The 27364-nt window shown below is 42.8% G+C and overlaps 1 protein-coding gene across 5 annotated transcripts in view; it reads left to right on the top strand.

Moving 5' to 3' along the window:
- dock4b (dedicator of cytokinesis 4b) overlaps positions 1-27364 on the top strand; it is a 278704-nt gene that overhangs the window by 97589 nt on the left and 153751 nt on the right. For all 5 annotated transcript variants that reach the window (XM_060903185.1, XM_060903186.1, XM_060903184.1 and 2 more), the window contains 5 exons: positions 119-203; positions 8767-8918; positions 25190-25271; positions 25383-25443; positions 25579-25711. In XM_060903185.1, coding sequence (XP_060759168.1) covers positions 119-203; positions 8767-8918; positions 25190-25271; positions 25383-25443; positions 25579-25711 — 513 coding nt within the window. The remainder of the gene's footprint in view (positions 1-118; positions 204-8766; positions 8919-25189; positions 25272-25382; positions 25444-25578; positions 25712-27364) is intronic.

The following is a 27364-nucleotide window of genomic DNA, read 5'->3' as shown; positions in this document are numbered from 1 at the left end:
GCAGCCCTGTCTCTGTCTCAGAGTTTTGCTTGTAAAATTGTTTGAAAGTGTTGAGTGTGTACACATGTGATCTTGATGAGACCAAAGTACAGACTTGTTTGTATGTTTGCTCTCATAGGCAGCTGGGTTTGGACCTGGTCCCCAGGAGAGAGTTCAGCATGGTGGACCCTGATGACATCAGTGTCACTGAGCTGTACAGACTGGTACGTTCCTTTTCTGGAAATCGCATTGCCACGGCAACTGCATCTTTTACTGCCTCAGGGCTTCATGATGTGTTCTCTGAACATAAGTAACCTCCTAATCTGTTTCTGCTAAACACAAGAATCTGAAAATGCCTAATGCATGTCCATTACGGAGAGGAACAGAGCAGTGGATAATTACAGTACTTCAGGAAAAAAAGGTGACAAGGTAGAACAATGGCAATTAGTGTCTTCACAGAGGCAGGAGGGAGACAGGAGAGGAGAGGATGCTGCCTGCCAGCAGGGCGTCTTCTGTGTTATTTAATTCAGTTGTATGGAGCATGCTGTGCTTCATGATCGCAGCTCCTATGAAACCTGTGACTCAAAGTCTCCTTCATCACTGCTGTAATGCAGTGTATTGCTGGGTTTCACGTGACATCACATCCGCCTCATTAGTTATTCAAAACTTTAGCTGGTGGTCTACCAAAGCTCAGTTGACAAAGCGTTTGTACGGAGAAGGTGCATTGCTCGCATGAAAAATGCCTTACGCTTGCATTGTTTTAGGTTGCTCGAATCGATCAAGCCATGAAACTGATAAAAGTTTCTTCAGGGTTCCCCGTGAACTAATAAAAAAGGGTGAACGAACACAGGATTTCACAAAAAGACGTCGAGAAAGGTGGCTTTTGAACCTCTCACTGAAATCGAAGGGAGCCGAGTCGAAGCATGCTCGAGTTTGCAGTGATCACTTGGTGAAAGGTTTGTATCTCTCTCTCAGCTATGTCCTTAGTGTTTTCCAAGTACTTTTCTTGCTATGTGTCGTTATTTTACGGTACTTTTTTTAGTCACAAAGCGCTAAAGTCCCCAGATGTTTCTTTGTTTACTCCTCACAAAGTCCATATGCATGAAGGTCGCGACAAAATTCTTACCCAGCCGTACAGTTACAATGCGCCGTGATCACTTCTCCGTCTTGTTTAACTAAGATCCAGGTCTTTAAAGGGGTTTCTGATGATCTTTGTGAATGATTTAGCTGAGAGATAAGAGCCAACACAAGTGAGAATCAAGCCAACTGTTGTTTGTTTACACTTCAACTTGCAGCGCTTCGTTGTAAAGACATGAATGAAAAGTAAAAAAAAAAAAACCTTACACGGGCAAAAACAATACAGGATTCATTCGGCAGCGACTTGATACCGAGGTCCTTTACCCAGCCACATACAAAAAAGTTGTAAGCCTCCATACTCTTCCACACTTTCATCTGTTTTGCGGTGTAGAAGGACGTCTGCAACACCAGATAGTTCGAGATGTCGGGGAACTCGACGGAAGGGTAGTTTTCGAGATTGTATGACAAATCCTTCTTTCCCAGACTGTAGGGATTGATTCCATTGTACATAGCAATCTCCTGAATATATCGAAAGCCAGCAGTGGCTTCTAGATTATGAGCATACTCTGATAAGTTATCGCTATTGCACTACGACAACCGTTTTGGTTTGCTAGACCACCAGCTGTTTTACTGGAAGTGAAATCGCTAAGAAAAGTCACGTGACTGAAACCCAAGAATAGTTACAGAATGATCCATGTTATCCAATGGTCTTGGGTGTATCCGCACAAGGCTCATCCCCAGTGAATTCCCTGCTATTAATGACAGCACGCATTTTAATAGGAATGTCCAGACTTCCTGGAGTCAGTGGAAATCTTGTTGATTTCTCTAAACATAACTCACTCTATACCAAAATTTCAATCCGGAATTTGTTTTTGTTTTTTTCTTACCACTGTAGGAGAAATTATCAACGTAAAAATGCCTTAAGGAGGAATGTGTGGCATTTAAAAATCTCAGCAGAAGAAATGACATCTTTATCAGCAGGCTGAAAAACAGTGATGGTTATCTCCTTGATAATCCTTACTGCAGTCGTTTCTATCTCCTTCCCCAAAATACACAAAATTAATCTTCGATGTCCTATTGTATCTGCTTGTTCGTGTCCAACAGAAATTTTCCAGTCTATCGTTTAGTCTTTATCTGCATTTCTTAAAGTCTCTATATTTCCTACGAACCCTTCAGTGCTCTAAGAGCAGTCTCTGCAGGACACCCCTTTACATTTTCTATGGACTTTCGAATAAAAGTCTGTACACGGTCGTTCCCGGATGAAGATGGATGGAATAAGAGCTTGTTTTCTCAATGCATGATTGGATAATAACACTTATTTACTGCCTATTAGGCCTGCTGGCATGTAGGGCAGCAACAAAGGATGATCACTTCTGTCTGTCCTGGGCCAGTTTCCGTACTGTGCTTCAGATATGGTTCAGGGTCTTTATTTCTGACTCTACCATGCATCACTAGGTGTTCTTGGGTCACCTCCTCTTACGGCGTCCTTCTGGTGTCCAGCGTAGAGCAGTATGTGTGATGTTATCGTGCTGTCTTCAAAGGATGTGCCCGATCCATCTCCATCGCCTCGCCATCGCATGATGATGGTTTCCATGCTATCCTGATTACACTGAGCTAGTAGATCTTGGTTAGAGATGGTTCTTGTCCAGAAGATACGTAGAATTTGATAGAGGTTCTTGGTGTGGAATGCTGAGAGTTTGGAAATGCATTTGCAATCGTCCTCCAGCATTCTGAAATCTGAATAATACACCCACTGATATTCTCTTAAGATTATCGCAACTTGTCTGAACATTAAACTTCTTCAGGTTTAGTTGTGTTGCACCATGGGACAGCGTAACACACTCAAAGGAAAGCACTATCTACCCTCTTCTACAGTACATACATGATCTCGCAGACGCTTCTGATTGGCTAGCCATACAAGTGACTGACAAGGCGAGAAAAAGTAATGCCACCCATCCCAGCTATAAAGCGTGGCTAGTTTTGCTCACTTGGCTTCCGAGTACGGATGGCTGTCAGGATTCGAACCTGTTATTTCCTGGCTTTTTAGTTGTGCCACTTGTGAGCCCTCTGTGAATTGCGTTCAGATCATGTGCACCAAAACAGGACCTTCTTGTGCCATCCTTTTTGTTGGATTTGTTGGGAAAACAAATTTGCTGGGCAGGTCAGAGGACACCATTTTTGGAACCACGACCTGTTCATTTCTTTCCTCCTCCACATTTCGCCCAGCTCTGGACTATTAATGGTGCATCATGCACCCTGGCTGAAGCATAACCTTTTTTTGGACATGTCAGTGATGTCAGAAGATTCTTTTCTTGAAAACCACATTTCATTACAAACCTACAGACTCTCATTCCTACTTCTAGTACCATTCTTCCCATTCCAAAACAGTGCAAAACATCCCTTCCTTATTCACAAGCTACTGAAACAAACACATTTGCAGCAGTAATGACTACTTCCTCGAGAAAAGCAATAATGTGCGATTATTTTTTATAACTATGAAGTCTATAAAGAGATGATGCCATGGCTCATATTACTGCTTTTGAGAGAACGGATGCGCCAAACGATAAATAATCCACAGTTTAGACAGAATGAATGCCTTTGAGAAAAATATCTCCAACATCCTCCAGGACTGTCCAGAGACTTCTTCCTTTGATTAATAGTAACAATTCTTGTTAGGAAATCAACACTGGCCTTATTCCAGTCACACTAATGTGGTAAGAACTACATTAGTGTGACTGGAATAAGGCCATAATGTCTGACAGCTATAACAACTTTTCACAGTAGATTAAAATGATCTCTATTACCATAATGTTAGAATTCGTAAATCATGGATTCCCGGAAAATAAAATTGTGGACTGTCGGGCTGGACCACTCAGAGGGCTGTAAATACCACTTTTAGAACCACGTTCATGCTGCATTGCGCTAAATACAGTGGGGCAAAAAAGTATTTAGTCAGCTACCAATTGTGCAAGTTCTCCCACTTAAAAAGATGAGAGAGGCCTGTAATTTTCATCATAGGTACACTTAAACTATGAGGGACAGAATGGGGGAAAGAATCCAGGAAATCACATTGTAGGATTTTTAATGAATTAATTGGTAAATTCCTCGGTAAAATAAGTATTTGGTCACCTACAAACAAGCAAGATTTCTGGCTCTCACAGACCTGTAACTTCTTCTTTAAGAGGCTCCTCTGTCCTCCACTCATTACCTGTATTAATGGCACCTGTTTGAACTCGTTATCTGTATAAAAGACACCTGTCCACAACCTCAAACAGTCACACTCCAAACTCCACTATGGCCAAGACCAAAGAGCTGTCAAAGGACACCAGAAACAAAATTGTAGACCTGCACCAGGCTGGGAAGACTGAATCTGCAATAGGTAAGCAGCTTGGTGTGAAGAAATCAACTGTGGGAGCAATTATTAGAAAATGGAAGGCATACAAGCACACTGATAATCTCCCTCGATCTGGGGCTCCATGCAAGATCTCACCCCGTGGGGTCAAAATGATCACAAGAACGGTGAGCAAAAATCCCAGAACCACACGGGGGGACCTAGTGAATGACCTGCAGAGAGCTGGGACCAAAGTAACAAAGGCTACCATCAGTAGCACACTATGCCGCCAGGGACTCAAATCCTGCAGTGCCAGACGTGTCCCCCTGCTTAAGCCAGTACATGTCCAGGCCCATCTGAAGTTTGCTAGAGAGCATTTGGATGATCCAGAAGAGGATTGGGAGAATGTCATATGGTCAGATGAAACCAAAATAGAACTTTTTGGTAAAAACTCAACTTGTCGTGTTTGGAGGAGAAAGAATGCTGAGTTGCATCCAAAGAACACCATACCTACTGTGAAGCATGGGGGTGGAAACATCATGCTTTGGGGCTGTTTTTCTGCAAAGGGACCAGGACGACTGATCTGTGTAAAGGAAAGGATGAATGGGGCCATGTATTGTGAGATTTTGAGTGAAAACCTCCTTCCATCAGCAAGGGCATTGAAGATGAAACGTGGCTGGGTCTTTCAGCATGACAGTGATCCCAAACACACCGCCCGGGCAACGAAGGAGTGGCTTTGTAAGAAGAATTTCAAGGTCCTGGAGTGGCCCAGCCAGTCTCCAGATCTCAACCCCATAGAAAATCTTTGGAGGGAGTTGAAAGTCCGTGTTGCCCAGCGACAGCCCCAAAACATCACTGCTCTAGAGGAGATCTGCATGGAGGAATGGGCCAAAATACCAGCAACAGTGTGTGAAAACCTTGTGAAGACTTACAGAAAACGTTTGACCTCTGTCATTGCCAACAAAGGGTATATAACAAAGTATTGAGATGAACTTTTGTTATTGACCAAATACTTATTTTACACCATAATTTGCAAATAAATTCTTTAAAAATCAGACAATGTGATTTTCTGGATTTTTTTTCTCATTTTGTCTCTCATAGTTGAGGTATACCTATGATGAAAATTACAGGCCTCTCTCATCTTTTTAAGTGGGAGAACTTGCACAATTGGTGACTGACTAAATACTTTTTTGCCCCACTGTATATTGACAGGTTTGGGCCATCAGGCAGTGTGAAAAGTCAGAGGTGCTGCATGGTCCATGTCTAATTGACGGGCTAATAACGGAAACTAACATCGTAAAAAGTATGGCAAGCTAGTTCTCTCATTAAATGCATTAATACAGACACCAACAAAGCATAGCACTTACTTTTCTAAGAAAGTGTCTGAGGAAGCTTATCATATTTGTGCCTTCAACTTAGAGCTGTAGAGGGTTACTCTTTACATCACACATAAAGCATATTATTTGAGTGTACTTAGCGTCTATTATTCAAGTACACTTGGCGTGTTTATTATTCGAGTATGCTTAGTGTCTTTATTATTTGAGTATGCTAAGCGTCTTTATCATTCGAGTATGCTTAGCATCTTTGTTATTCAAGTATGCGTCACATGTTTATTATTCAAGTATGCTTTGCATCTTTATTATTCAAGTATGCATAGCGTCTTTATTATCTGAGTATGCTTAGCATGTTTATTATTCGAGTATGCCTAGCGTGTTTGTTATTCGAGTATGCCTAGCATGTTTATTATTCGAGTAAGCTTAGCGTCTTTATTATTCAAGTACGCTTAGCGTCTTTATTATTCGAGTACGCTTAGCGTCTTTATTATTTGAGTATGCTTAGTGTCTTTATTATTTGAGTATACTTAGCATGTTCATTATTCGAGTATGCCTAGCATGTTTGTTATTCGAGTATGCTTAGCGTCTTTATTATTCAAGTACACTTAGCGTCTTTATTATTCGAATATGCTTAGCATCTTTATTATTTGAGTATGCTTAGCGTCTTTATTATTCGAGTATGCTTAGCGTCTTTATTATTCGAGTACACTTAGCATCTTTATTATTCAAGTATGCTTAGTGTCTTTATTATTCGAGTATGCTTTGCATGTTTATTATTCGAGTATGCTTAGCGTCTTTATTATTCGAGTACGCTTAGCATGTTTATTATTCGAGTATGCTTAGTGTCTTTATTATTCAAGTACACTTAGTGTCTTTATTATTCAAGTACACTTAGCATCTTTATTATTTGAGTAAGCTTCGCATGTTTATTATTCCAGTATGCTTAGCGTTTTTATTATTCGAGTAGGCTTAGCGTTTTTATTATTCGAGTAGGCTTAGCGTTTTTATTATTCGAGTAGGCTTAGCGTTTTTATTATTTGAGTATGCTTAGCATCTTTATTATTCGAGTATGCTTAGCGTGTTTATTATTCGAGTAGGCTTAGCATGTTTATTATTCGAGTACGCTTAGCGTCTTTATTATTCGAGTACGCTTAGCGTGTTTGTTGTCCGAGTATGCTTAGCATTTTATTGTCCGTGTATGCTTGCCATTTTTAGTTTTTATCAACATTGTTTAACTGCCTGATGGCATATTGTGGGTGTTGTGCAAGCAGAAGAGTTATATTACAACTTGACGCTGCACTATTTTGCACAATTTCATCAGTATTTTCCACCATCTGAATGCTCCTGTTTCTGGAAAAATTGTCCATCATCTATGCACACTGATTAATTTTAACAGTAAAAGTTGATTTTGTCAGATTTAATAGTGAACAGGGGAGAGAAGACATTAGAAGAAAAAAAAGCCAGCCTATGAATAACAAGCTGACAGCCCAGACTTCTTGTCCTGAATGCCTGAGCTATTGATTTTTCTAACCCTATATTGTGCACATTACATCTGTAAGTCTCACTACCACTTATATAAATTCAGATCGAGTTCGATTCAGACTGAATTTATTTTGCTCTAACAAAGTTTGCATTCATTTATTGGCACTGAATCCTGTGCCACGCTGGAGTGTGGGAGTGTTCATCTGGTGGTATAGTGTGGGTTTGAGCTCTCTCATGGAGTGTAGCTTAAATATTTGTGCTTATTGACTCATTAACAGTGACACTTTTACTACAGTGCAATAAATGGCACAGGTCTAAAGCAGGTCCTACACTCCACCCACACACACTTTTGGTTATGCACTGAGGAATCACTGAGTGTATGTACAGTACGTGTGTGTGCGGGTGGGAGAGGAAGAAAGACACTACATGGGAAAGCAGTTGGCGAGAAGATCGACATCATTTAATACGTCAGCCTAGTTTCAGATCCTGTTTTGCTTTTCTCCTCTCACTCATTTGGGAAGTGATGTTGGCAGTGAAAAGCGTCCCGTCTCCACAGTGGTTACTGATTATGGTCCTTGTGAGTGATTATGAGAATGAGGCGAGGACCCGGCTGCCCTTTGGACACTGGTTAGCAGCAAGACTAAGAGGCTTAAGCACCATGTGCGGTTCTTGTTTCTATGAAGAGGTGGTGAAATCTCTGATGAAATTCCACCCACTTCATCACATAATCCTGTTTATTTCAGATGTTGCATAACCGTTCCTCCATTTCATCCCTTTTCTTTCTTTTTTTTTAAAAAATCAGCTCGTCCCTGGTTATGTGCAGTATTATCTTCCTGACCTCCTTTCCTCTCTCTCTCTCTCTCTCTCTCTCGCTTTCTCGCTGTGCGTCTGTCAGCTGTATGGTAGCTGAGGAAAAAGGATGCAGAGCTGCTTGTTGGCACCTCTCTCACAGGCCATCTGGAAAAGTAGGGGGCTATGTTCTTGGCCGAATCCCTCAAAGCTAGCCATGACTGTTTCTGTACACACACACACACACACACACACACACACATGATGGGACTCCAGGATGTGGCTGTGGCATGCGTGCAGCTCTGCTAGTCTTTTTATAAAGCCTTGTGGCATCATTGTGTGGATATGTGCATTCAGGGTATTTTGTTTGGGAAAGACTCAGTACTTTAAAGAAACCCTTCAACTACCACGGTGTTGTCCTGCGTAGCTACGTTTATACTGTGCACTGTTTCATGTTTCGTCTTTACACCGTAATGATTTATGAACCCTGTTTTATGATTTATAAACCATTTTCCAACGTTCCCTTTTGAGTCGGATATTCTCAGTGTTTCTTCCTCGTGTGGCCTCGAGATTTTTCTTCTCTTGCCTCTGGCTTGCTAATTCGAGTTCTAATTCGAAATCTACATCCAGATTTCTGTAAAGCTGCTTTGTGACGATATCTGCTGTTAAACATGCGATACAATGAGACTGAATTGAAATGAATAAGCTGTTGGTGAGAAGTAGTATTGTCTCACTGGTGATATGTGTGTCTGTGCATGTGTTCAACAATCTCAGATGGAACATCGGCACCGGAAAAAAGACACGCCGGTCCCAGCAAGCACACATCACCTGTTTGTGCACATGAAGAGTCTGATGAACGTGAACCTGGGTGAGGAGCTGGACGTTTTCTTCTATATCTACGACAGCAGAGAGAGTCGACCTCTCAGGTGAGACGCTAGTCCATCACAAAACCAAGGAGCTAGTCACTGCTTCGCAGTTTGGAGATTACTGCCGATTATGGATGTTGTGATTTGGTTTGAGTTTTGTACTTTCTTAAAGGTGCATTAGGCAAAATTAGTCAAGGCTAGGTCTTTAACAGTTGGTGGAGTCAACAAGTTCAGTGAGAGTTAGACATCACTTTCAAGCATCGTTAGCAATCTTAGCTGCACAGGAGTTAGCTAGCATCTCATCTCATTATCTGTAGTCGCTTTATCCTGTTCTACAGGGTCGCAGGCAAGCTGGAGCCTATCCCAGCTGACTACGGGCGAAAGGCGGGGTACACCCTGGACAAGTCGCCAGGTCATCACAGGGCTGACACATAGACACAGACAACCATTCACACTCACATTCACACCTACGGTCAATTTAGAGTCACCAGTTAACCTAACCTGCATGTCTTTGGACTGTGGGGGAAACCGGAGCACCCGGAGGAAACCCACGCGGACACGGGGAGAACATGCAAACTCCACACAGAAAGGCCCTCGCCGGCCACGGGGCTCGAACCCGGACCTTCTTGCTGTGAGGCGACAGCGCTAACCACTACACCACCATGCCGCCTCATCGGAGAATTATTTGCCTTAATGGTTTCAGCCTTATTTTATTTTATTTTATTCCAAACAGACTAAGATATGGCTGAAGTGAATGGACATTTGGGAGTGGCTATAAAAAGACTGACAGAAGGCCCATCTTAACAAACACAAGCACTCTTGGCCCTAACACAGTTTTCCAAAAGGGTTCTTTCAGCCACATAATACACCTGTGCTGATGCCGTTTATGCTTTATCATGGGCGGCACAGTGGTGTAGTGGTTAGCACTGTCGCTTCATAGCAAGAAGGTCCTGGGTTCAAGCCCAGTGGCCGACGAGGGCCTTTCTATGTGGAGTTTGCGTGTTGTCTGCGTGGGTTTCCTCTGGGTGCTCTGGTTTCCCCCTATAGACATGCAGGTTAGGCTAATTAGTACCTCTAAATTGACCGTGAGTATGAATGGTTGTTTGTCTTTGTGTGTCAGCCCTGTGATGACCTGGCGACTTGTCCAGGGTGTACCCCGCCTCTCACCCATAGTCAGCTGGGATAAGCTCCAGCTTGCCTGCGATCCTGCACAGGATAAGCAGCTATAGATAATGGATGTTTTACATATTTTCCAGGTTATTTGCACACATACAGCGGTCTCAAAAGTAGCCGGTCACCGGCGGCATGGCTTGTTATGCCGCCGGCTATTGTCAGTAGAGTCACAAAATTTAATATTAAATATTTCTGACAGCAAAAAAAGTTGTGAACGTAAATTACATCCACTATGTCATGTATGTCCGTTGCCGCGTCAACTGTGTTTACATCCTCGACATGAGTGCAGCCATTACTGCCCTGTGTTGCCAGATTTTGTTTACAGCCTCGACATGAGTGCAGGCATTACTGCCACCTGTGTTGCCAGATTGCGCGTTTTCCCGCCCAATTTGGGCGGTTTTAAGTGCATTTTGGCGGGTTTTGAACATATTTTGGGCTGTAAAACGTCAGCAGTATCTGGCAACATATTTTTTTATTTAATACAAGAAATTAATGGATGCCAACATTTTTGCCAAAATGGTATTTTATTTTCCATTGTTTAGGCAGCTTTAGCATCATACTGTGAGATTCTGTTCAAATTGTTTTTTTCTTCTATGAAGCCTGAGCCATTTATTTTATTAGTTTATAATTATTGTTTAATTTAGTCTTCAGGAGAGACTGCCTGCACACAGTACTAGTATTAATAGTTTTTTTTCTTACATGAAAGCTGAGGCATTTATATTATATTTTAAGGTAACTTCATGTTGTGCTGTGAGGTTCTATGCACTTTAACTTTTGAACCAACAGGTGCATTTGGATAAGTAAAGCCTATTTTTCTGCATTTTTGTAGTCCTGGTAATCTTTTATATTGGTAAAGTTGTTTATAGGACCATTTCTCAGTGTCTGTTTTTTTAATCAATAGTTTTTCAGTAATAACTTAATATTTAACATATCACTCAATTTTAAACAACCCCCGCGCCTCCCCCATAGTCTCCAAAATTTCTGTGGGAAACACTGGCGTGCGTAACAACGCTAATCAAGCTTAAGCTAGACGACCCGCCTCAAATACCCGTCCCGGGTAAATGTTATCCCAATTTTAGATGGCCTGTTCCAAACCATCCCGCCCCATGAAAAATTCGTACTTGCATATCTATCTAGCATTGGTATAATTATAGCAAAGCAAAGATAAATAAGATTAAGGTGGCTTATAATGATGCACTGAGAATATTGCTTAAAGCCCCGAGGTGGGAAAGTGCAAGTGCTTTGTTTGTAAATGCTAAGGTTCCTACATTTCAGGCTCTGATGAGGAAACTTATGCACAAATTTATGTGTAGGTTATATGAATCTAGAAATGTTATCATCATGAGTTTGTGTAATATAAAGGAGAGTGATATTTTATATATTTCTGACATGTGGAAACATTGGAAAAGCCAACTTTATGTTGGCCTATCTTAAATGTTTTTTTTTTTTAAGTGTGTATTTTTATATGTATTATTTGGACCTTTGAGTCTGTAACAATAAAGTCTATCTGTCTATCTCTCTATCTCTCTATCTATCTATCTATCTATCTATCTATCTATCTATCTATCTATCTATCTATCTATCTATCTATCTATCTATCTATCTATCTATCTATCTAATATTCCTGCATGCTTTGCGTGCATTATGTCTGCCGCTGGCAGACATTTTACCATTTTGCACCCTGCTGTAAATTATTTGTACCCTGCTATTCTCCCAAACTTTGAAGCCCCTGCACATAAGACATTAAAAAATAGGCTGTTGCACATTTAACCTTCACCGTTTCACCACTGCAAAGCGCTATATAGTAGGGAAACCCCTGTGTGTTGTATATAGGGATTGGTTGAGAAGTCAGATTCCCCAGGATTTCCTACGACATAATTTAGATAAGCACGATGTTAGTTTGTTAATTAGGGTCATGCATCTTTCTTTCGGTAAATATTAGTGGATTAAATACAAAGGTAACAGTGTTCAGTTTATTGTCAGAAATGTTACATGTTCTCGAAGCAGAATTCCTCTCATGTCCAGCAGTACCAAATATGTCACTATGGCACACACTCACGTTCACTATATTTTCTTTTAAAATTGTCTACTGGTTTGTATTGAATTTATTACAAAGTTACTTGGTCTAAATGGTATTTCTTATATAAAGTGTTTGTTGCAGTCTGTATATGAAGTTACGCAGTGGTGAAAGAGTTAATATACAGTGCTGTGCAAAAGTCTTGGGCACATGTGAAAAATGCTGTAGACCAAAAATGGCTTAAAAATAATGAAATGAAATGTTTCGACATTAAAAAATACTATAAACAGTAATCAGTAAGCCATAATAAATTAAACAAAGTCCATATTTGGTGTGAGATGACCCTTTGCTTTTAACAAAAAAATAGTCTCACGTACAATGCAGTGACGTGCGGTCAGGGGCGGCAGGTGAGGCAGGGCCTCACCGGTCATCATCCAGCCATCATGAGATGTAATGAATGTAAATAATGATAACAATAAAGATTTGTCCAATCTCATCTCATTATCTCTAGCCGCTTTATCCTTCTACAGGGTCGCAGGCAAGCTGGAGCCTATCCCAGCTGACTACGGGCGAAAGGCGGGGTACACCCTGGACAAGTCGCCAGGTCATCACAGGGCTGACACATAGACACAGACAACCATTCACACTCACATTCACACCTACGGTCAATTTAGAGTCACCAGTTAACCTAACCTGCATGTCTTTGGACTGTGGAGGAAACCGGAGCACCCGGAGGAAACCCACACGGACACGGGGAGAGCATGCAAACTCCACACAGAAAGGCCCTCACCGGCCCCGGGGCTCGAACCCGGACCTTCTTGCTGTGAGGTGACAGCACTAACCACTACACCACCGTGCCGCCCGCCATTTCTGTATGATTCAAATAATTTCAATCATTTTTGCGATCAAAATCGCCGTATTTGCCTATTTCCGATTCAATTGCAGCGAATATGCAGCAACGTGAGGCAGCACCAAGCCGTGCCTCACGTCAGATTGCGCAATCCCTTGTTAACTGGGTTGAGCACATGCCTTTTGCTTACTCTGTGTATGCTACCAACGTAATGCTGTATTAAAATGTTTTTTATACATTATAGACGTGTATAATATGTCCTCACTTTCCTTATAATATGTAATGTTTTCTACGTATGTGTATCACTTATTTAGTGTTAACAATTTGACATAAAGCCGCACTGAAAAGACATGAGGTGAGGCAGGCAGTAGCTCTGCCGCAGTGCAGAGGGCGTACGTGAGCTCAGTTATTCTTGTTTGGTGGTTGCTTCTTCTCTACGTCGTCACGTGAAGTTTAATTTGGACTGTTGTTGGCTTGCTCCGATTGACTGCAACAATGGAGGATGTAATAGCTCAACTGAAAGGTTTCTCAAAGTTGGACTTTCAAGGAAAACGGGACGTGAAGAATGGACGGCCGACGCCGGAGCTAAAGGAATTACTTCAAAGGACTGGGCAGAAGATAACCCGATTGTTTCAAAGTGAGTGGTACAACCGAAAAGATTGGCTGTGTGGCTGTGCTACAAGAAACCGCCTTTTCTGTTATCCCTATTTTGGTGCATATTTGAAAATCTGATTTTGAAAAAGTCAGTGCCTCACTAGCCACAAACCTCACCGCACGTCACTGGTACAATGAGTGCAGTTTTATAAGGAAATGAGCTGTAGGTTTTACTGAGCATCTTACAGAGCCAGCCACAGTTCTTCTAGACACTTTGACTGTCACACTTGCTTCTTACTTTTGCAGCAAAACCCAGTAGCCTTCATTATGTTTTCTTTTTTAATATGAAAAGTGATCTCTTTTGTGGGCGGCACAGTGGTGTAGTGGTTAGCGCTGTCGCCTCACAGCAAGAAGGTCCGGGTTCGAGCCCCGTGGCCGGCGAGGGCCTTTCTGTGAGGAGTTTGCATGTTCTCCCCGTGTCCGCGTGGGTTTCCTCCGGGTGCTCCGGTTTCCCCCCACAGTCCAAAGACATGCAGGTTAGGTTAACTGGTGACTCTAAATTGACCGTAGGTGTGAATGTGAGTGTGAATGGTTGTCTGTGTCTATGTGTCAGCCCTGTAATGACCTGGCGACTTGTCCAGGGTGTACCCCACCTTTCACCCGTAGTCAGCTGGGATAGGCTCCAGCTTGCTTGCGACCCTGTAGAACAGGATAAAGCAGCTAGAGATAATGAGATGAGATCTCTTTTGTAATATGCTGTTCAGATACAAACATTTTTTTTATTATACCCCCACTCTGAAGCAGGAAGATGTACTGGTTTACCTCTGTCCGTCCATATCTTCGTCCATCTGAAACACCCTTTTTCTCAGCAACCACAAATCATAGCCACTTGGTGCTCGGTATCAAACTTCAGCTTGGGGTTCTATACCGTGTATACCATTTTCAGATCTGTCGCACATCAACTTCCTGTTTACCGACTGAATGTATTTACGAAACATATAGCGTGGATTTACAAAATTTTCGTAACACTTTTCCCAGCAACTATAACTCACAACTGCTTGATATTTGGTACTGAGCTTCAGCTTGGGGTTCTATACCGTGTATACCGTTTTCAGGTCTGTCGCACATCGACTTCCTGTTTACCAACTGAATGTATTTACGAAACGTGGCGTGGATTTACAAAATTTTCATAACATTTTTCTCAGCAACCACAAATCATAGCCACTTGGTACCAAACTTTAGCTTGGGGTTCTATACCGTATATACCATTTTCAGGTATGTCGCACATCGACTTCCTGTTTACCGACTGAATGTATTTACGAAACATATAGGGTGGATTTACAAAATTTTCATAGCACTTTTCTCAGCAACTACAAATCACAACTGCTTGATATTTGGTACCGAGCTTCAGCTTGGGGTTCTATACCGTGTGTACTGTTTTCAGGTCTGTCGCACATCGACTTCCTGTTTACCAACTGAATGTATTTACGAAACATATAGGGTGGATTTTGATGCCATTTCAAGAAGCTAAATACTATTTCAAAATGACAGTTAACCAGGATGCTGTTTGAAATCCCTGGGGAGAGACACTGCTCTTGACTTACTTGTTTCAGGGTTAATTATTTGTTGAAGTCAACATTCATAATAAGTGTCCTATTCCTTTGATTGGGCGGCACGGTGGTGTAGTGGTTAGCGCTGTCGCCTCACAGCAAGAAGGTCCGGGTTCGAGCCCCGTGGCCGGCGAGGGCCTTTCTGTGCGGAGTTTGCATGTTCTCCCCGTGTCCGCGTGGGTTTCCTCCGGGTGCTCCGGTTTCCCCCACAGTCCAAAGACATGCAGGTTAGGTTAACTGGTGACTCTAAATTGACCGTAGGTGTGAATGGTTGTCTGTGTCTATGTGTCAGCCCTGTGATGACCTGGCGACTTGTCCAGGGTGTACCCTGCCTTTCGCCCGTAGTCAGCTGGGATAGGCTCCAGCTTGCCTGCGACCCTGTAGAACAGGATAAAGCGGCTACAGATAATGAGATGAGATGAGATTCCTTCGATTGCTTGCATTCTAATATAAGCGAGAGCGGGGGGGATACATAAGTGAGCAGTAGCTCACAGTTGATCTTGTTTAATCTGAAAAGTGGTCTCTTATTAATTATGTAGTAATTAATTTACTATATGCTGCTAAGATACAGACTTGGTTTTATGTAACATTTAATTTTGTGCTGGAAAACGAACGTTTGGAACTCTAAAATGTTTTTGTACTTACTCGAAGTTGTAAAATAGAAATCTGTAACAAAGTTTATATGAAAACAACAGGGTGCCTAAGACTTTTGCACAGTACTGTAAATGAGAGGTCCTTGATAGACCCCTTGCTGTACAGCTGGAATGGTATTTACGGCAAGTTTGTAGGGGAAGTTTTAAATGAGAGACAAGTCAAAGGTCAAGGAGTCCACCTCATCCTGAGAGATGGGGTGTGTTGATCTGCTCAAAACCGCCACTTTTAATAACAGGATCTAGGAAAGCCAGGAATTTAATGGACCACGCCAAATGACATCATATTCAGTATCTCCTATAATAATGTAGTAGTTAATTTACTTTACGTAATGTAGAAATGCAGCTCGAGTCTGCTTGTTGCTGTTGTGTGGAGAAACGATAATTTATTAACATCCCATTGAGTCACAATAGATCTTATCAAACTTCCTCTTATTGTCCTTTTGTCATCAGTAGTTAAAGCAGAACTCCACCCTAAACATAATATTGAATTATGCGTGATGTGTTGATGATTGTGGTAGCTGGTACTGTATTTCCATCATACCCGTGCGAAGTTAGCAGCTGCATGCATGCAACGCTGATGTCATATTGCTAGCACAGTTACAATGCTGTTTAATAGGAGGAACAGATTCAAAGGTTTCAGACAGAAGTGAAAACAGTCAGGGTGAACTATTTTCTTTTCTCGCGCGTTTTCTTTTATGACCATTTTCCAGTAATGTTCAGTGTATTAATGAGACCTCTTCAGTAGAAGTAGTGGAGATAACAACCGTGGACTCAAAGGTCCAGCTTTCCAACAGGAGTTTCCACAGAGACTCAGCTCGGAAACTTAGGCTACATCCACACGACAACGGCAACGAGATGTTATTTAAAAATATATCGCGTCCAAATGGGCAACAATCAGTAAAATATCAGGTCCATATGGCAACGCAACGCTTGCTGAAAACGATGCAATACACATGCCACACCTCTAGGGGCGCTGTAAGATGGTCCCTTCAGAGACACCAGAACAATAGAAGAAGTAAGGACGCATGCGCTTAAACTATTATGCGCGAGACTTCATATTAGCCACAAAGTCAGGAAAATCTGTTCGTAAAATTACATTATAATGACCAAATACAATGAAAAGTATTTTTCCAGTCTCACCTGTGAAAGGTAATCCCATGTGATCTCGTTTGGACGGCAAACCTGTTGGTACAGTTAAACGCAGCTAATCTTTATTCTCCGCTTTGACCTATCCAATATGGCGGCGAGGATGACGTATGATTCTACGCGGAAGGCGGCGTCTTTAATGGTCCGGAATAAATTGAATACTACACGTTGATGGATTAATTTGTTGTTTCTCACCTGTGAAAGGTAATCCCATGTGATCTCGTTTGGACGGTAAACCTGTTGGTACAGTTAAAGGCAGCACATGAATCTTTATTCTCCGCTTTGACCTATCCAATATGGCGGCGAGGATGACGTATGATTCTACGCGGAAGGCGGCGTCTTTTAATGGTCCGGAATAAATTGAATGATACACGTTGATGGATTAATTTGCTCCTCTACGCCCTTTTTGAGGAATGTATTGTCGGACTTAAACCAGCATCTGAAGAGGTGAGATCGCTCCTTTTTTTCCCTATTTTTGCTGGCGGGATTGACTCTGCCCTAAGGGCTATTCTCTCTCTCTCTCTCACTTTGCACCATTACACAATAAATATTCACAGTGAAAATATTTTGTAAGCGCGTTTCATGAACCAAGTTATAGGATTTGTTGACAACTCGCATCGCATCGCAATGAGAAGATCATTGGCACTACTGGTGTTAAGAATCAGACCATTTTATAAATGAATATTTTGCTGTAGAGCTGCAGTGTTTGTACAATTGCATGTTTTTGCTTCACTATTACTGTCACTATTCTGCTTCTTGCATTACTACTGTGAACTAACACTGAACATAATAATATTAATAATAATAATAATATCCAAGCTCGTGTTTCACTCTCACTAGTGCTCTGTAAGGCTTTTTCCTGGTGATATCCTGGTGATATTCGTTACACTTCTACCCAGCGTGAAGCACTCACAGTCATGTGTTTGTGACGTCATCGTAAACAAATCCGTTCTACTCATCCAGACGACTTCACAACGGCAACGTTGCCAGATCTTTCCACTCTGGAACCCGTTCTCAAAAAGATTGCGTTTTGGGCACCCAAAACGCCGGTGCCGTGTGGACGCCAGGCCTAAACGATAAGCAATTGTATCGGAGTCACCTGAATCCGTTGCCGTGTGGACAGGGCCTTAGTGGTCTATGAAATGACCAATGTGAGGCTGTTGATGGATATTAGCATGAAAGTTGAGGCTTTGGAAGCTGATCTGTTTGAGCAGAGTGTACAGATGAGGAGATTAAAGAACTAAATTCCCACTGGCACCAAAAACAGCAGGTAGTTGGCTGGCGTTGTGGGAAGCCATTATGAGATAAATATCGGATGCCACTGAACATCACATGTTAATTATAAATGTTAATGTTTAGGAGGGGCGGCATCATGGTGTAGTGGTTAGCATTGTCACCTCACAGCAAGAAGGGTCTGGGTTTGAGCTCAGTGGCCGACGAGGGCCTTTCTGTGTGGAGTTTGCATGTTCTCCCTGTGTCTGTGTGGGTTTCCTCCGGGTGCTCCAGTTTCCCCGACAGTCCAAAGACGTGCAGGTTAGGCTAATTGGTGGCTCTAAATTGACCGTAGGTGTGAATGTGTGTGAGTGTGAATGGTTGTCTCTGTGTCAGCCCTGCGATGATCTGGCGACTTGTCCAGGGTACCCCGCCTCTCGCCCATAGTCAGCTGGGATAGGCTCCAGGTTGCCCGCGACCGTGTACAGGATAAGCGGTTATGGATAATGGATGTTTAGGAGTTCGTTTAACACTATACTGTGATGTCACAGGCTCTTTATAGAATACAGCAGTGGGTTTAAAGTGCCATTCCACCATTGGATGTATTCTTTGGCATAAAATACAATATATTTTATGACAACATGACTAGACAGAGAAATCTTTTAGCTTCAAAATGATATATCAAACATAATTTTTTGACAACAACAAGTATATTAATTTTGCGACCACAGTCGCCTACCCTTTTAATTTCCGCGCGGTAGTGAAACGTGATGTCATTGGCAGGTTCCCCTTCTTGTGTACCACGTGTCGGTCTATTTTTAGACCAGGAAACCCCCAAAGTGAGAGTAATTTCTCCTCATATATGGGGGCCAAAAAAATTGCGAAAAATTGAGTTAATCTTTCAGTTAGCTAGATTTATTGGTATTAGCTAGATTTATTGGTATTGTTTTTATCGCGTTCTATCTGCCATTGCTGATAATATGTGCCACGTCACACGTCACGTGGTACACAAGAAGGGGAACCTGCCGATGACATCACGCGCGGAAATTAAAAGGGTAGGTGACTTTGGTCGCAAAATTAATATACTTGTCGTTGTCAAAAAATTATGTTGATATATCATTTTGAAGCTAAAAGATTTCTCTATCTAGTGATACCATTTATATATGTTGTCAAAATATATCGTATTTTATGCCAAAGAATACATCCAATGGTGGAATGGCACTTTAAGGATTCTCTGCCTCACAGAAGTTGACAGGGTTAAGACTAGAATAAGGCTGCGTTCGAAACAGAAGGCTGCTGACTTGTTGGCTCGCTGCCGTAATAAACCGGCATCTCATACTTCCAACTCAAGGCATCTTCTAAGATCATTCGTTTCAAATGACCTTTTAGGATAGCATTCACGGTAACGTGTGATGTCAGCACACTGTGCAACTAAACCAAAGAGTTAACTAGTTGGCAAACAGATTATATAAACAAATTTGTTTGGTTACAGGATGGGGTTATGGGTGGCACGGTGGTGTAGTGGTTAGCACTGTTGGCTCAGGGCAAGAAAGTTCCAGGTTCAAACCTTACAGCTGACGGAGGTCTTTCTGTATGGAGTTTGCATGTCCTACCTGTGTCTGCGTGGGTTTCCTCCGGGTGCTCCGGTTTCCCCCACAGATCAGTGACATGCAGATTGGGTCACATACCCAGCCACTGGGGTTTCACAAGCCAGTGTATACTTAGTGCCGGTCCCAAGCCTGGATAGATTGGGGAGGGTTGTGTCAGGAAGGACATCCGGTGTTCTGATAAACTGTCCTACACGTCAATGCATCCTACAAAGCCCCACTGCGCATGCGCAGAGCACAAAGCGTCATTTCTTGGCATTTGAACAGATTTTTGTCCTACATCAGCTGTGCTATAAACGGTGCGGATTAATGGCGTGCATTCAATCTTTACTACTTAATCTAACATAATGCTGATTTCTAACCATTGCGTGAGTCTTGCAATACATCTGAAATATCTCCCCTTCACGTTAATATATGAATGTAAAAGCATATTCTGACGGAGTCGTTTGACTTGTCAGAACGTCCTACATTCATATGTCCTACACTCATTTATTAATGCAGAAGCATATTCTGATGGGGTCATATGAGTTGTGAGAACGTCCTGCGGCGTCATTTGAATTGTGATAACGTCCTACACTCATTTTAATAGAGCAAATGGTACTTGTGAATAGTGACAAAAAAACCTATTAATTCTACATATTCTGACAGGGTCAATTGAAGAGTCAGAGCGTCCTAGATTCTTATGAATGTAAAAGCATATTCTGACGGAGTCGTTTGAATTGTCAGGACGTCCTACGTTCATATGAATTCTGACAGGGTTGGTGGACGTTGTATCAACGTAGAAGCATGTTCTTTGCAGAGGGGAAAAACCGCGAACTATGACTAAAAGTTAAAGTTGAATCACACTGTAGGATTTCCTGCAATGTAGGACTGCTCAACAGACATGTCTGACATCCCCTCCTACCATAGGACGCTTCGCGGATGTAGGACCGTTTATCAGAACACCGGTGTAAAAACGTATGCGGAACAGATCCGCTGTGGCGACCCCTAACGGGAGCAGCCTAAAGAAAAAGAAGACAGTGACGGGGTTAAAAGATAGTACAGTGTTTATTTCTTGGTAATTTCTGTGATGTTTGGTCCGCCATCTTTTTAAATTTTCCGTTGCTTGAGGGAGCTGCCACACAGATCGATGGGTAATAGGGAGCATTGAGGATACATTGAGATTGGATTTGAGTTTGAAGGCATCTTAGACTACGTTCAGACTGCACCCTGAAACGACCCATATCCGATTTTTTTGCCCATATGCAACCTGTATGCGATTTGTTATTGACAATCTGAACGACACAGATCCGATTTTTTCACATGCGACCCAGGCCGCTTGGATATGTGGTCCTAATTCCGATGCATGTCCGTTATTTTCACATGCGACTGCAGTCTGACCGGACAGGTCGCATTCATGCGACCTACACGTCATCAACAAGAGACAAACGTCACTATTCTGCGTTGGCTAATCCCGCCTCTTTGGTGGAAAACAGCAACATTTGTACAGTTTTCAGAATTTAAATAGACTTTTATAGAATTGATCAAGGCGGCACGGTGGTGTAGTGGTTAGCGCTGTCGCCTCACAGCAAGAAGGTCCGGGTTCGAGCCCCGTGGCCAGCGAGGGCCTTTCTGTGCGGAGTTTGCATGTTCTCCCCGTGTCCGCGTGGGTTTCCTCCGGGTGCTCCGGTTTCCCCCACAGTCCAAAGACATGCAGGTTAGGTTAACTGGTGACTCTAAATTGACCGTAGGTGTGAATGTGAGTGTGAATGGTTGTCTGTGTCTATGTGTCAGCCCTGTGATGACCTGGCGACTTGTCCAGGGTGTACCCCGCCTTTCGCCCGTAGTCAGCTGGGATAGGCTCCAGCTTGCCTGCGACCCTGTAGAACAGGATAAAGTGGCTACAGATAATGAGATGAGATGAGATGAGAATTGATCAAGCTAATGGTGGATTTGGTAGGGACCTGGATGTTAAATCATCCTGTATTACAAGATTGTTCTGGAAATTTCCAGTAATTTGACACCTTCGGTCTCATTAGTCTGCTGCCCACATTAATCAGATTATTGTGTGAGTTCCGCCGCCGCCACAAAAACCACATCGCCAGGTCTCGCCTCATCTCCATGCTTTACTTGCAAACTTGAAGAGTGCGCTTTTTTTTTGTTTACGTATTACGTAGATGTGCTTATTACGTGTCAATTTGCGCATGCGGGACACTTTTGGGTTGTTTTCCGTTCATATTGGAGATCGCATACAAGTCTCATATAATTGGTAATGTGAACGGCTTAACAAAAAAATCGGATTTCACAACAAATCGGATATGGGTCATTTCAGGTTGCAGTCTGAACGTAGTGTTTGAAGACAGGAAATGAGACTTCAGAACTGTCCCCGATGCTGTCTTTTTAGACCTCCTCCTGAGAGAGCATTTTCCCCGTTTCGAACACACTCTAAACGTTGTGCGTCTTCAACTGATGGACCTCACGCTCTCAGGATAAAACACCCTGAGATCATGTTCCACGGCTCAATGACAGCTCCAGACTTTTTCCAGCACATGTTCTATTTTGATATTTTACGATCCTGCCTTGCGTTCAAAAAAAAACGATCGAGCCACTTTTTCCTTTGAATGATAAAAAGGAGCTAATTAAAAATGAACGAACTTGCCATGTCACTTCACATTGTGCTCAAACTCTTTTCCCAGCTCCTCACATTAAAGCAAGAGAATATTTACAGACTCGCAGGCATTTGGATCAATTTGCACTTTCCTTTTTATAAGAGGATGAATTTCAGTAATTGGTGGCTTGAGTCTTGAAAGGCGCTATGGTGCTTGTTAGAGGATCCTTTCTTTTTCCTTTTCTTTGGATAATAAACAGGTTATTGCTTGATAGATTAAAGCGCGTTCTCAAAACATGCAGGAAATATCCTCACCATGTAGATGTGGGGCGTGGGGGGGGGCCCTGCATCTTTTACAATGTGTGTGTGGGTTAAGCTCTCCCAGCTATTGTTAATTACTGACTCTGGCAGACTTAGCGGAGCGATACGGCTGCCCCGGCACTTCTCCGAGCGTCTGTGTGTTGGGGGTTTGTATCTCACCCTGCTGTTGCCTTCAAGGAGAATCTGCTAATGGCTCTCTTCCAGGATGCCTGCTCGGCTGGCTGGTTTCCAGTTCATTATTCTCTCGGCTATAGCGTGAGTTTGGTGTTCGGGTCCAGATGGTGTGACAGCTCCCAGTCTTTCCCTACCGCTGCCAGAGACACTCAGGTTCAATCCAGGCAGGTTGCTGGGAATTCAGTCAAAGAGCCTTTCAGCTCTTAACCCTGACGCTGAAATGATCTGCACCTCTGAGTCACATCACAGCTCTCAAAAACAGCATGTGTACACTCAGACACACGCTATCATCTGTTCCGTCCGTCTCCTCTGGGCTTTGGATAAGTGTTGCTGCAAACCTAATTCTATCCACTATCTATTGTGTACAGAAGGAGGAAGAGGCAATTCACTTTCTCTCCATCCACAGGGAGATTAAGATGTGGAGCCCCTGCTTTCTAATATGGAGACCAACAAGGAAGAACAGACGTCATTGCGGATACGTGTGTGTGTGTGTGTGTGTGTGTGTGTGTGTGTGTGTGTGTGTGTGTGTGTGTGTGTGTGTGTGTTGATGCATCTGCATCTCAGGTGCACAGAGCTGGATGTGTCAGTAGCACTGAGTGGCAGCTTTCAGGGTAATGACTTCCCCTCTCTTTTCCCACGGGGCCGTTTTTGTCACGGTTTATATCTTCAGCACTGCGCATGGGGATCACTCATGGGCATGCTTAATTTATCAAACCATGTCCACGGAGGTCATTTAATTCACGGCTCCTGTCTGAACGCATCACCTGACAATCTCTCTCTCTCTCTCTCTCACACACACACACACACACACACACACACACACACACACACACACACACACACACACACTGTGGGAGTAAATATCAAGTTCTGGCAGAAGCGCTCGGGGAATATGTGTTTCAGTTATGGAAATCAGACCGGTGATATCGTGTGATAAGAATCCTTCAGTGACCACATACTGCTGTTCAAGAAGTGATGCTGAAGCGTTATCAGCGGATACACGGCCAACACACTGCACTTCAATTTAATTGAAAACTGGGAATTCAATAATGCACAGTTAATTAGCTGTGTGTGTGTGTGTGTACGGGTTTATCTGTTTGCTTTCGTTATGTCCAGTGTGTGAGACAGTCATGCTCTGTGTGTGTGTGTGTGTGTGTGTGTGTGTGTGTGCGTGTGTGTGTGTGCGTGTGTGTGTGTGCGTGTGTGTGTGTGTGTGTGTGTGTGTGAGTGTATGGGTTTATCGGTTTGCTTTGGTTATGTACGGTGTGTGAGACAGTCATGCTCTGTGTGTGTGTGTTAGTTGTAGAGAGAGGTAATTGCTGTAGTGGTGGTTATTACAGACTATAATGGGCTCCACTACATGAGCAGGCTGCTTCATCTGCTTATCACACTGCTGTGAAAGTCATGTAACTGGATTACATGACCACTTGGCAGGAGAGTGTGTGTCTCTCGGTGTCTCTTTCTGTGTGTGTGTATTCGTGTGTGCATATATATTTGTATGTGTGTATATGTATGTCTGTGTGAGTGTCTCTTTTGCGCACGTGTGTGTGTGTGTGTGTGTGTGTGTGTGAGTTCTCTCTCTCTCTCTCTCTCTCTCTCTCTCTCTCTCTCTGTGTAGTATTCTGCAGTGAATAAGGAACTCTGCTCCGCTCTGGAGTGCCCTGCATGCCAGATGTCCTGTACACACTCCAGTTTTTCTTCCATTTTAAGTTCACAGTGTGATAAGTGATGAACTCATTCAGATTTTCAATACAATGTCTCATCTGATTAAAGACAGGAAAAAAAAAACAACAAGATTCTCTTTCTCCTGCGTTGATGCACAAAAGATTATAATCAGACTTTGAGGATGTGTTTTAAAAGCAGCCAATGGTCATCCTGGGAAAAACAGATAAATATTAAAATCCGGGAGGCATAAAGAATCGTTACTGGCAAGATGCCCGAGGGACTCACACTGGTACTTGTGATAACATTCAGAGCTCTGCGTTTGCAGAATTGCCTCTCCTGCCTATTTTAAAGGCATCATTCGGCTTGACGTCTGTTCCAGTTTCTCAACAGCTCAAAAACCTTTTGAGGATGTGAAATTAACCCGATGAATATTTTAGCAAAAAGCGTGAATTAAATTGTAGTTTCCGATTGTAGATCCGTCTGAAACGATTTGGTTTCAGCAAGCCGGCTTGTAAATAATTGAGTTGCAGTGATTCTTCTCCCACGTGGGTTATTACAGAGCAATCAGTTTTCTCTGTGTTTAAAACCCATTTGTCCCAGAGATGAAAAACATGATGCTTTGTGAAGCCATGGGACCTCATTGGTCCTCTTTGTCTCTCTTTGTCTCTCCTATGCTGTTTCTCTCTTTTCACTGCCCCCCTCTTTGCCTCCCTCCCTTCCAGTGAAAGGTTCTTTGTGAAGCTAAATAAGAACGGAGTGCCCAAGTCTCCAGAGAAGACAGAGACGCACTGTACCCTTTTTGTGGTGAGTTAGAGTTAGACAGTGTCAAAACAATTCTACTAATTGCACAGAGAGAAAGCTTGTGCAGCGTTGCAGCAATTTGTGCCCATTAAAGATTGCTCCGTTTTCATTTAGGACTTAGGGAGCAGTGACCTGAGAAAAGACGTGTATATTGTTGTTCACGTCATTAGGATAGGTAAGAGTGCTCATTTATTTTATTTAGTTGCATTTCATGCTTAATGCAGTTCTTTCAACTGTACATATCCATCTGATACACATTAGCAGTGGTTGGTGTGGGAGGAAATTTGTCCTGCTGTGTGTGTGTGTGTAGGGAGGATGTGTGCTGGCGAGAAGAAGAACACATGCAGCGTGCAGTACAGGCGTCCGTTTGGCTGCGCTGTGATCAGCATCGCAGATCTACTGACTGCTGACACGAAAGATGACCAGATCCTCAAAGTCTATGCGTGAGTGGTGCACCGTTATCACTACTGCCTTATTCACTGCACAGACGCAATAGGTGGACGGTCACGAACATACAGGCATATGGACACATGTACAGACGCAGACATATGTGAAGCCCAGCTTCCCTTAAAACTTCATTAAAACGTGACAATCAAGTGCTTCTTTATTATATGTAAAAATATTTCTATATTATTCACCACTCTTGGTGAAATTCAATATAGATGAAAACAAATTATGAAACATCCCACTGCAAATATCTCCATCGCACCGTTCGTTCATTTTAACGCAAAATATTTCCAGTGGACGGCACAGCCTGTGTGAAAACCTTCTTTGAAGCCTCCTGACACGCAATCCACAGAACTCCAGTGAAGCCCAGCTTCTATGGGCTCGTGTGGCAGATTCAAGGACACTGTGTTTTCATGCAAGTAAAGATTAAAGCTAGACTGCCTTTCAGATTTTTCAAGTGTAGGTCATAAAAAGAATTTTCCCCAACACCCAGTTATTTTTGTTTTGTGGACCGAAAGCAACTGAATTCGAATCACAGACTTCCAATTTTATTAGTTTTTTTAAAAATAGAACAATTAATGTATTTAGGGCCACGTGGCCCTAAATTCTCTGCTATTTTTTCCTGCTTCACCATGACCCAATTCAAGATACTACGCCATGCATCATGTGGTGGGCTTTCCCCGTTCGCGCAAGGTATTGTGGGATACAAATTTGAAACAGGAGAGAAAAATGGAGGATGTGAGTGTGCGAATGAAACGTAGAAGACCAACTACAGTAACGGAAAGCAAGAAGAAAAGATGTTATAATAATAATAATAAGTTAAATTTATATAGCGCCTTTCTCAATATCCAAGGTCGCTTTACAATTATGGGGGGGGGGGAGTCCACCAAATAAAGGTCAGGATGTCATTCCAATGGTGTAGCAGCCACAGTCCCACCAAAAGGTGCACGAAAACAAGTCCCACACCGCCAGCACAGCTGCCGCGACGCTGCCAGGCAACACCGCCCGGAACACCGTGCCATGGATCCACAAAGTGAGCACAGAAGCACCGCTATGCAGAGCGCTGGAATGTCCCAAACTACCTGAACAGCCGCCGCGATGCCACCAAGCAGCATCACCAACACAGAAGCACAGAGCGCTGGACAACCCTGATGTTAAAATGAGCAACGAGCTCACTGCAGTCCATAGCTAGGGGCACAGGCATCACCCACGGCAACCCAAGGCCTGGAGGGAACCGACGCCCAAAACTGGGTCCGGAGCCACGCCACGACCGGCGGACAAAAACACTCAAACAAAAACAAACATCAAACTACACAAACACAAAAAAGAAAAACAAAACAGAAAATAAAATAAAATTAAATAAAAAGCTCCAGTGAGGAGCGGCAGCCAGAATGCGCACGGCGTACTCGCAAACAGAAACCTTATGTTATGTTGCGAAAGAAAGGAAACGCAGGACCAAACTAATAAATATCGGCGCTCAGCGAGCACCTCGGTGTGATCAGCTGTTCGTTTAGTGACAAAATGATATAACTGTCAGTGCACGGTCAAAGGTAAACCTGCGTATGCGCACACGGACTTCCTCTGTCTGCTTGACTGTGCGAAACGAGCGATTTCATGCACATTATTTGCTAGGGAATCCGCTCAAATTA

Source organism: Neoarius graeffei, chromosome 21 (genome assembly GCF_027579695.1).
Source record: "Neoarius graeffei isolate fNeoGra1 chromosome 21, fNeoGra1.pri, whole genome shotgun sequence".
NCBI lineage: Eukaryota > Metazoa > Chordata > Actinopteri > Siluriformes > Ariidae > Neoarius > Neoarius graeffei.
The sequence above is the reverse complement of the archived record's forward strand: the minus strand, read 5'-3'. Positions and strand labels throughout refer to the sequence as shown.